Genomic DNA, 11,804 nt, shown 5'->3' with positions numbered 1-11,804 from the left:
GGGTCGGCAAAATTATGTCCCGCCGACTGAATGATTGAGGCCCATCCCGAATTGAACTTGCTGACATTCGCGCCGCCATTATTCTTTGGGCCGTTGAACCGTATTGGCCCATCGGTGCTGACAATGTCTTTGTGGATCGAAAATGTGATTCGGAATTGCTGCGTGTTAGTCTTGCCTTCGTCACTTTGCGCTCCACGTGCCAAATATCCACGTGGCTGTTTGTTGAATACCTTGGACAAAACAGTTATTAATGGCGGCCGATAAGTAATTTCCTCTGGGAACGATGATGTTTGGAAAGCCAATGTTGCTTTCATTTTGCAATATTTCACATCATCGTTGATGTTTGTTTGTAGCAATTTGTAGGACCCTGTCCATGGACATCCTTTTTTATCTGCGGCAGCATAAGCGTTTCCAAAATATGTTATGTCTACTGGGCATGTAACTGGAAACGTAAAGCGGGCCTGTAATTGATCATCTGCCCGTAGCCGTGTGTCTCGTATTTCGACTTCGACGCGGCCGGTGGAATTAAACGGACACTGTGGCCTGTAGCTTAGTTTGCATTTGTCAATCATCATAGACTTAAACGTGAGTTTTTGCCACATCGTATCGCCTATCTTTGGATTATAGATTGGTATGTTGGATACCGGCACGTTTGATGTCGCGCCTATGATTTGGGTTTCCAAATCACCCTCTTCATTTTCATGGAGATTATCTGTAAGATCGGCTTGTTGTATTTCTTCAGACATTATGATAGCGCAGCGATATGTTAGAATTGTCAGGCACACAATTCTCGTATGGGCATCAATGGCTAATGTTCTTATATATCTTATTTCATGGAGTTGGGAGAATAATTAATTTAACACGCGTTGTCTAAAACGACGTCGCATTGATGCCATAACTCACTCTCGATGACGTCACTTACTCTCTCGGATGACGCAAGTCACTCTCTCAAAAACTTTACTGGTGGAAGAGAGTTAGGGAGTGAGTTATATAGGTGCCCAGGAGCGTCCCACTAATATTACCTGGGACGCTCCCCCCCGCGCCACGTGTCGTCCCCCGATTGGTGCTCCCTTCCGCATTTTGAGGCGTGTTGTTGGCTAGTGTCTCCGCTCCGCGCCCAGATCTGCGGCCAGGATTAAAAATCTAAAAAGGCAAGCGCAAGCGGGAAATTTCAATTTAAAGGCAAGCGCAAGCTGATTGTGTAAACAGTTAACCTACGTATGGCCCACGCTTTGATTTTTCTGCATTGTGGTGATCTGTTATTATTCTGTGCCATACGTTATACAGGAACCTGATTTAAACATGGTTAACTGTTCATGTTGACCCGTGTCACGGTCAACATATTACGCCTATAAAATATAATCGATGTGATGCATTTAATGATGGGTTCCTGACCATCGATTATGGCGACTACTTTCCGATTTTCGCAACGGCGTCCATATACCGCCAGAACTAAATTAAATTTTAGTCGCCGTTGGACAACCTCCCGCAGATCTGGTGTTTCCGGTCGAAGTTATTTTAAATTACGGAAACATAGTTATTACAAAAAAAAAACGATTCACGTCTAAATCGTTGTGTGATTCCATCTGGAGGATTGACGATTTCCTCCCGTATGATGAGCCTCATTTTTTCCATTTCGATTTGCCGGAGGTTGGTACTGAAAGGGATGAACGACTATCCCGAAAATTGAAGCTGTTAGGGCTCTACATCCAGGGTGTAGTTTTACGTCAAACTGGCGGTCTCTCCGAAGTTGCAGTTGATACGCCTGGTCTCGAAAGCGACATGCGTGATGCCCCTACTCAGACTGGGGAACAAACTGTGGCCATCGATCCATCTGCTATACTTGACAATGGACAGTGTGAATTTGTCGTTGTGTTGGATCGGTTTCCTAATCCTGCGTATACACCTAAGTTTGAAGATGTTTTTCTGTGGTCCAGTGGTGACCCACGAACTGGTTGTATGGTCAGGGGCACGGAAATAGACCGTTTTGTTGTATTGCGGCGTGTCCCCGTTGTAATGCCGCCGCAATCGAATGAATATCCAGTTGTTAGCCGTCAAGGCGTTAAAACATTTATCAACATCGGAAAAAAATGTTGTGTCCGAATTCCGAGATAGTTTAGGCCAACTGAACGGCGCGTACAATAATATTGTAAAAAACGCAATTATTTGTTATTTTGTGTGGGAATGTCGCACAAAATCGATTGTAAGCGCGCATTTGAATTGTAGATTGAAATATTGTTACTAGTAAAATAATTTCTTATTAATACAAATATTTGTTACAAATTATTTTACAATTGTCTCCGTTGTACATTTGCTTTCTGGGCTGATGTGGATCCTTCCAGTGCGGCTTTTACAGCTTCTCCTATTAATTTAGCCGCGTCATCCGTAGTGAGTCTTGATGATTCTGAGTTATTGGATCCGGCCTCGCTTACTGATGGGCCTATGTCAACTGGGCCGCTAGGCTGATTATTTGGGCCAGAGTTGATTAATGATGGGTCGTGGGTCGGCAAAATTATGTCCCGCCGACTGAATGATTGAGGCCCATCCCGAATTGAACTTGCTGACATTCGCGCCGCCATTATTCTTTGGGCCGTTGAACCGTATTGGCCCATCGGTGCTGACAATGTCTTTGTGGATCGAAAATGTGATTCGGAATTGCTGCGTGTTAGTCTTGCCTTCGTCACTTTGCGCTCCACGTGCCAAATATCCACGTGGCTGTTGTTGAATACCTTGGACAAAACAGTTATTAATGGCGGCCGATAAGTAATTTCCTCTGGGAACGATGATGTTTGGAAAGCCAATGTTGCTTTCATTTTGCAATATTTCACATCATCGTTGATGTTTGTTTGTAGCAATTTGTAGGACCCTGTCAATAGACTTATCACCAAAAGAGTGTCTAAATCTCAATATCATAATCTTGCTAGGGAGGTTACTGAAGAAGAGATCATTGATGCTTTTATGTCTCTTAAAGCTAACAAAGCCCCTGGCCCTGATGGTTATTCTGTGGGCTTCTTTCTGAAAGCCTGGGATGTTGTGGGGAGAGAGGTTGTTGAAGCCATCAAATCTTTTTTCACATCGGGGGAGCTTCTTTAGGAATTAAATAGCACCTCCATTGCTCTTATTCCGAAGATCCCCAATGCTGAAAAAGTGGGGGATTTTAGACCTATTTCTTGCTGTAACACTTTGTATAAATGTATCTCTAAGATCATTGCTGACAGGATTAAAACTATTTTGAGCGATCTTATTGATCCTATTCAATCAGCTTTTGTTCCTGGTAGGAGGATTGTCGATAATATTTTCCTCTCACAGGAACTTATGAGGGGTTATCATAAATCTTCTCCCTCTCCCAGGTGTGCCATGAAAGTGGACATTATGAAAGCATATGATAATGTTAGATGGGATTTTGTCCTTGATATCCTCACTGCTATGGGTTTCCCCCCTAATATTATTCTCTGGGTCAAAGCATGCATGACTAGTCCCACTTATTCCATTTGCATCTATGGGAGTCTGCATGGTTATTTTAGGGGGGAGAGAGGGTTGAGGCAAGGTGACCCTATGTCCCCTTATCTCTTTGTTATTGTCATGGAAATTCTCTCTAGAATTTTGGCTGAGAAGGCTTCTCATCCTGCTTTCAAATTCCACTGGAGATGTGATAAAACTAAGATTATTAACTTATGCTTTGCAGATGATTTAATGATTTTCTGTAAGGGGGATGTGTTCACTGTCCAGTCCATTAAAATTGGTTTAAAGGAATTTAAGAACTTGTCTGGGCTGTCACCTAGCCCAAATAAGAGTCATATTTTCTTTTCTGGTTGTGATAAGAAGTTGAGAGATGAGATTCTTGGGGTCTGTAATTTTAGTGAAGGCAATTTGCCGATGAGATACTTGGGTGTTCCATTAGTCTCCACTAAACTTAAGGCCAATGATTGTGATTTTTTTTTTTGGAGAGAATAACCGAAAAGGATTAAGAGCTGGACAAATAAGTGTCTCACTTATGCTAGCAGAGCTCAGTTGATCCAATCTGTTTTATTCTCTATGCAAGTTTACTGGACTTCTTTGTTCATCCTCCCAAAGAAGGTCATTCGATCCATAGAGAGTCTATTTAGAGCCTTCTTTCGGTCTGGTTGTGAGTTAAAAACTTATGGGGCCAAGGTGTCTTGGGATAGAATTTGTTCTCCTAAGAAGGAAGGAGGTTTGGGGTTTAAGTCTCTCTCTGTGTGGAATAAAGCTGCGATTGCTAAGCATGTTTGGTTCCTTTTTTCTGGGGGTAAGAAGTCTATGTGGTGTATTTGGGTGAAGTCTTATCTCCTCAAAGGTAGGAGTTTTTGGAGAGTTAGGGTGCCAAATGACCCTTCTTAGGTCTGGAGGAAAATTCTCTCCCTTAGGCCTATCTAAACCCTTTAATCAAATATAGGGTGGGAGATGGCTCTAGAGTTTTCTTATGGTTTGATAATTGGCACGCCATGGGTTCTGTTTGGGATAAGTTTGGGGTTTGGATTGTGTATGACTCTGCCCTAGGTATAGATGCTAAGGTTAGTGAGATTGTGGAGGGTAATAATTGGAAATGGCCTTTTCCATCTTCTTGGGAGCTTATGGACCTCATTGATAGCACTCCTTCCACTTTTCTCCCTACTGGTGGGTCTGATGATGTTAGTTGGTGTCCTGCTACTAATGGAAAATTCACTATCCAATCCACTTGGAATTCATTGAGACAACACTATGATCCTGTGAATTGGTCTAATTTAATTTGGGGTCCTCATAATATCCCTAAAGTGAGTTTTGTGGTGTGGATGGCTATTCTTGGCAGATTGAACACGGGGACAGATTGCAACTCTTTGGTGTGTCTTAATCTGCTGAGTGTGTCTTCTGTCAACACCTTTGTGAAGACCATAACCACCTTTTCTTTGAATGTCCTGCATTAAAGGTAAAATAAATGTTGATTGGCCATCTATCCATTGGGATGATTTGGTCCAGCTCATTGCTAAATCTGTGAAAGGGAAATCCTTAGGGTCTATTATTACCAAGCTTGCACTTACTTGTACTGTGTACCAGTTGTGGATTGCTAGGAATAATAGAGTGTTTAGCAAGGATATGCTCCCTGAAGAGGTTGTTATAAAGTGTATTGTGGATATGGTTAGATTCAGGGTAATGCATATTACTAATTTGAAACCTCACCAAGTTGACAGTTGGTATCTTAGTACATGGAGATTACCTCATACTATGTTGAAGCTTGCTGCTGCTGATGTGAGAAATGAGAGTTCATAAACTGTGGGTTGAGTGAAGGTTAGCTTATAAATTGTGGGGTTTCCTAATGCTTGTTAATCATATAGGTGCTTGGATTTCTGGAAAGCCGAATGTTGAGAGTGTGTCGTACATTCTGAGGGTTGAGCATAGTGTGAGGAATAAACACTCCATTACCCCCAAATCACTGGCCACATTGAGAGGAACTAACATGCTTGTATATATTCTTTGTATCCTTTTCTTTTGCAGCTTTGTTTTCCGAGTGATGTGAGCATATATAACTGTGGGTTGAGTGTAGTGAGCATCTATATGTGTGGTGTAAACTGTAATCTGTCATTGATTCCTGCATGTTACTCTGTTGGTAAGCATGTAATCTTGTTTGGTATTTGCTGGATGACAGGGCCTATTACAATGCCTAGAATTTGTTCGGGTTACATGGGATGGCAGCAATTTCTCCCCTTGGATGGTGCTGCCTGGTTTGGTCTACAGTTCGGGTTCACTCGAAGTTTGGAGCTAGAAATGTTCGTGTTGATGGCTGCTATAAGCGCCTCTTGTGTGAAGATTGATTTTCCTTTATGTTCGTCTTATTTAGTGTGTTTGGTTTTTTGGCCTACCCGTGTGGGATGTGCATGGGAGAAGATGGATTTTATGTTTCCATCTGACTTTTGCTACTTAGATATTGGGTGTGTTCATGTTCCTTATCAAATTTACATGCGGCCCATGAACACACTCTGTATGCTTGGGTTTTTAGATTAGTATAGTGGCCTCTTTATTTTAGTGAGTCCATTTAGCTATGTTTTGTTAAACAGTTTATTCTGGGTATTCTGGGATGGCTTAGTTCTTTTGGTTTAATTTTGTTCTTTGTATAGTGTTTTGGTTAGGGCTTGAGGTATGCCCCTTGTAGTGGTGTAAGTTTTTTGTCTTTTAACAAATGGAATTTTTTGAGTAATTGTAGCTTAACGACACTAGTTTCACTTAAGCACCACATATAAGGTTTTCTAAATCACCTACGTGTTCAAATCCCAAGCCAGAAAATGATGAATTTGAATTCCTTTTGATTTTCTTCATATTTCTCTTTCTTTTCTATAACTTTCTCTGCTAGCCCACAAGAAGAAATTTCTCTGCAACTTTCTCCATCCTTCTCCTACCTTTTTTCTTTTGTTCAACGAACTAATTAGGTTTGGTAACTAATTGTTTCATAACCTTAAGTGGCCAAGTTTAACTCAAACTAATCTTGCTTAGCCTCTAAGAAAGCTTCTCTGTAACTTTTTACGTCCTTTCTCATTCCTTCTCCCTTTTAGTCTAGAAACAAATTAGCTTAGTCATAAACTTAGGTCGCCAAGTCTGACTCGAAATAATCCTGCATAGCCTCTAAGAAATAGAATTTTCTGAGTAATTGTAGCTTAACGATATTGGTTTAACTTAAGCACCTCATTTCAGGTTTTCTAAATCACCTAAGTGCAAGCCCAAAAGGTTGAATTTGAATTCCCTTTTTATTATCTTCCTGTTTCTGTTTCTTTTCTCTGACTTTCTCTTCTAGCTCTCAGCAAGAAAGTTTCTCTGTTACTTTCTCTGCCCTTCTCCTTCGTTCTCTCTTTTATTCTAGAAACTAATTAGCTTTTTTTTTGGGTGGATAAGTCATAAAAAAAAAGACAAAAAACTTACACCACGACAAGGGGCATACCCCAGGCCCTAACCAAGCACTATACAAGAACCAAAGGAAAAACAAACCTAAGCCATTCCAGAATTACCCAGAAAGACTTACAACCAAACCATTATGAAACTAGACAAATTAAATAAAAAAGGCAAAAACTAAAAATAAAGCAACCATACAAAATAGGAAGGAACCAAAGTGTGTTCATGTGCCGCATGAAAAGCAATGAGGGACATGAACACACCCGATATCTAAGTAGCAAAAAGGTCGAATGGAAACATAGAACACCCGTGTACACCCCACACGGATAGGCAGAATACCAAACATACTCTTAAAGAAGACAAACATAAAGGAAATTAAATCTTCACACACGAGGCGCATATAGCAGCCATCAACACAGTCATATCCAGCAACCCATGCAGCACCGTCCAAACACTGCATAACAGGCAATTCCACAGCTTTCTTCACACACATAGGCGCCTTCAGCAGCCATCAACACGATCATAGACACTTCCACAGCTTTCACTAACCCAAGTTGATCACCGAAACAGGCAGCATCAATACGGGTACACTGATGCCACTCCATACACCGAAAACAGTGGTTAGACATTATAATAAACCCTGTCAATATCAAATACCAAGACAGGATTAGCCAATCCCCAAACCGATAGCAATCATAAGACAAGGGCATATTACTTGTAACAACACACATATATATGCTCTCATCACTCAACCCACAAATATATATACTCTCATCACTCAAGAACAATGCTCCACACACCTGCAAAATAAATATACAGAGAATATTCAAAATAAACATGTTAGCTCCTCTCAATATGGCTAGTGATTGTGGGTTAGGATTAACTATACTCAACCCTCATAAAATATGGCACACACTCAAGTTGCTCCTTCCCAATGAGCCGCAAACCTATATCAATAACAAACATTAGGAAACCCCACATTGTATTTGCTTTCCTTCACTCAACCCACATTTTGTGAACTCACATCCCTCACAGCAGGTTCGGCATGTTTCAGCACAGTATGAGGAATCTTCCACGAATTCAAGTACCATCTATCAGTATGGTGAGACTTCAGATTGTTTATGTACATAACCCTGAATCGAACCATGTCCATAATATACTTTATGACCACTTCTTCAGGGACCATATCCTTACCAAAGACTCTATTATTCCTAGCAATCCATAACTGGTACACAGTACATGTGAATGCAAGCTTGGTAATAATAGTCCCTAGAGATTTCCCTTTAACAGATGTTGCAATAAGCTGAACCAAGTCACCCCAAGGAATTGATGGCCAATTAACATTCATCTTCCCTTTTATGCAGGTCCACACTCTATTAGAGAATGGACACTCAAAGAAAAGATGGTTGTGATCTTCACAAAAGTGCTGGCAGAAAACACACTCACTAGTTTGGGTCACACCAAAAATTTTTAACCTATCCCCAGTGTTCAATCTGCAAAGGATAGCCATCCACACCACAAAACTTACTTTGGGGATATTATGAGGGCCCCAAAGAAGCTTAGACCAGTTCACAGGAACAAAATGGGCCCTCAAAACATGCCAAGTGGACTGAATAGTGAAATTAGCTCAGACAACCAATTGTTTTCATAACCTTAAGTGGGAATGTAGAACTCAAACTAACCTTGCTTTACCTCTAAGAAAGAGAATTTTCAGAGTAATTCTAGCTTAACAGTATTAGTTTAACTTAAGCACCTCATTTAAGGTTTCTGACTCACCTAACTGTTCAATTCTCAAGACCGAAAGTGTGAATTTGAACTCCCTTTGATTTTCTTCCTATTTCTCTTTCTTTTCTCTGACTTTCTCTTCAATATTTCTCGAGAAGATAGTTTATGTAGAAGTTTCTCTGTCCTTCACCTTCCTTCTTGTTCCAGGAACTAATTTGCTTAGGCAACTAATTGTTTCATAAGCTTAAGTGGCCAAGTTTAACTCAAACTAATCTTGCTTGGCCTCTGATAAAGAGATTTTTCTGAGTAATTCTCGTTTAACGATATTAGTTTAATCTAAGCACCTCATTTAAGGCTTCCAAAATCATCTAAGTCTTCAATTCTCAAGTCCGAAAGGATGAATTTGAATTTCTTTTGATTTTCTTCCTCTTTCTCTTCCATTTCCCTGACTTTCTCTTCTAGCTCTCAAGAAGAAAGTTTCTCTATAACTTTCTCCGTCCAATCCCGAGGAAACCCAAGGTGCTTTTATTGATTATTTTTCTAAACTTTTTGGCACTCCGTCACAGAACAATCATAGAGGCACTACGAGAGTTCATGATCTGATTAAAGCTAGGGTCACTCACGATCAAGCTATTAAGATGGCCAGCCCTGTTTCTGACAAGGAAATCAAGGATGTTTTTTGGTCCTTGAAAACCAATAAGGCCCCTGGCCCTGATGGTTATTCAGCTGGTTTCTTTAAAAGCACTTGGAGTGTTGTTGGTAAAGATATAACCCAGGCCATAAGAGCCTTCTTTGAATCTGGGAAACTTCTGTCTGAAATCAACAACACTACAATTGTGCTCATTCCGAAAGTTCCTAATCCGGTAAAAGTTGGTGACTATAGCCTATCTCCTGCTGTAATACAATTTACAAATGTATTGCTAAAATCATTGCTAACAGAATTAAAGGGGTTCTTCCTAACCTCATTGATCCTGTTCAATCTGCCTTTGTGCAAGGAAGGAGAATTTCGGATAATATTTTCTTATCTCAGGAAATCATGAGAGGCTATCATAGGAACTCCCCTGTTCCTAAATGTACCATGAAAGTTGATATAATGAAAGCCTATGACACTGTCAAATGGGAGTTTATCATTGACATTCTTACTGCTATGGGCTTTTCCCAAACTATGATCACCTGGATCAAAGCTTGCATAACTAGTCCATCCTTTTCCATATGAACATTCTTTGAGTCTGGTCGGTTACTCTCTGAAGTCAATAGTACCATTATCGCTCTTATTCCTAAAGTTCCTAACCCTGTAAAAGTTGGGGACTATAGGCCTATATCTTGCTGTAATACCATTTACAAGTGCATTGCGAAAATTATTGCTAATAGGGTTAAAACAGTTCTCCCTGATCTGATTGATCCTGTTCAGTCCGCATTTGTTTCTGGTAGGAAAATATCTGATAATATTTTCCTTTCCCAAGAGCTGCTGAGAGGGTACCATAGAGGTTCCCCTACCCCTAAGTGTGCCATGAAAGTGGACATTATGAAAGCTTATGATAGCGTTAGATGGGAGTTTATCATTGACATTCTTCGAGCTATGGGCTTTCCTCCTATTATGGTGTCTTGGATACAAGCGTGCATTACTAGCCCTTCCTTCTCTATCAGTATCAATGGTAGCCTGCATGGCTATTTTAGAGGTGCTAGGGGGCTTAGACAAGGTGATCCCATGTCCCCCTACCTTTTTGTCCTAGCCATGGAAATTCTTGCTAGGATTTTTGCTGAAAAGTCTCATCTTCCGGCTTTCAAGTTTCATTGGCGGTGTGACAAAACTAGAATTGTTAACCTCTGTTTCGCTGATGATCTTATGATTTTTTGTAGAGGGGATGTCCCCACGGTTGAACTTATCATGGCTGGCCTTGATGAGTTTAGTAGTCTCTCTGGCCTTACTCCTAGCTCTAACAAGAGCAATATCTACTTCTCTGGTTGCAACCATGAGTTGAGAGAGTCGATCCTTAGAGTTGCTAAGTTTAGTGAAGGGACCCTCCCTGTTAAATATCTTGGGGTTCCTCTCATTACTACTAAGTTAAGAGCGGTTGACTGTAACCAACTCACTGATAGAATCACTAAAAGGGTTAAGAGCTGGACTAACAGGATTCTGTCATATGCTGGAAGAGGCCAGCTCATTCAGACCATTCTCTTTTCTATGCAAGTGTATTGGTCTTCTCTTTTCATCCTTCCTAAGAAGGTGGTTAAGGAGATTGAGAGTATCCTTCGGGCGTTTCTTTGGTCTGGTACTGAGCTCAAAAAGCATAGTGCTAAAGTTGCGTGGGACAAGGTGTGTGCTCCTAAAAATGAGGGCGGTCTGGGTTTTAAATCCATTGAGATTTGGAATAGGGCTGCTATTGCCAAACACATTTGGTTTCTATTTTCCGGGGGGGAACAATCTATGTGGTGCCAATGGATAAAATCGTACTTACTAAAGGGTAGAAGTTTCTGGCACGTCAAAACTCCTAGTGACCCTTCTTGGGTTTGGAGGAAGCTATTGTCTCTTAGGAATATTGTCTCCCCTCTTATTCTCCACAAGATAGGTAAGGGTGACTCCACATTCCTTTGGTATGATAATTGGCATCCTCTTGGGCCCCTTTGGGATAGATATGGGGATAGAATTCAGTATGATTCTGGCTTTAATAGTGAGACCAAAGTTAGTCAAATTGTTCGTGGTAACTCTTGGCATTGGCCTTTCCCTAATTCATGGGAGATTCAAGAGTGGATCTCGTCTACCCCTGAGAGTTGTAGACCTGATTCCTCTAAAAATGACCTTCTTAGTTGGACCCTCACTTCTGATGGGGAATTCACCATCAAGTCTACCTGGCATCACTGGAGAAGTAAGTTTGCCAAGGTAGCTTGGCATGATTTTGTCTGGGGCTCCCATAAAATACCTAAGGTTAGCTTTATTGTCTGGCTTGCTATCCAGGAGAGGCTTAATACTGGTGATAGAGTGTCTGCTTTTGGGGTTATCACAACCTGTTCCTTTTGCCAGGATCCCAATGAAAGTCATTCTCATCTCTTTTTTGATTGCATATTCTCGTCAAATGTTTGGCAAGCTATTCAGGGTAAATGCAATGTTAACTGGCCAGATCTTCATTGGCCTGGGATCATTACTCATGCTACAGGAGAAACTAAGGGTAAATCTCTCAGAGCTCATGTCCTTAAGTTGGCTT

At 40.9% G+C, this 11,804-nt stretch overlaps 1 protein-coding gene across 1 annotated transcript; it reads left to right on the top strand.

The window, feature by feature from the left end:
* The first annotated feature begins 4,463 nt into the window (after positions 1-4,463).
* Positions 4,464-5,265, top strand: LOC145819029 (uncharacterized). Its single transcript, XM_082913009.1, has 2 exons — positions 4,464-4,838; positions 4,975-5,265. Exons 1-2 carry the CDS (start codon positions 4,464-4,466, stop codon positions 5,263-5,265), a joined length of 666 nt encoding a protein of 221 aa, XP_082769135.1.
* Positions 5,266-11,804: the final 6,539 nt, after the last annotated feature.

The sequence above is a fragment of the Camellia sinensis genome, chromosome 2, assembly GCF_055761805.1.
Source record: "Camellia sinensis isolate YWXY chromosome 2, ASM5576180v1, whole genome shotgun sequence".
NCBI classification, from domain to species: Eukaryota; Viridiplantae; Streptophyta; class Magnoliopsida; order Ericales; family Theaceae; genus Camellia; species Camellia sinensis.
This window is presented reverse-complemented; position numbering and strand designations above follow the sequence as displayed.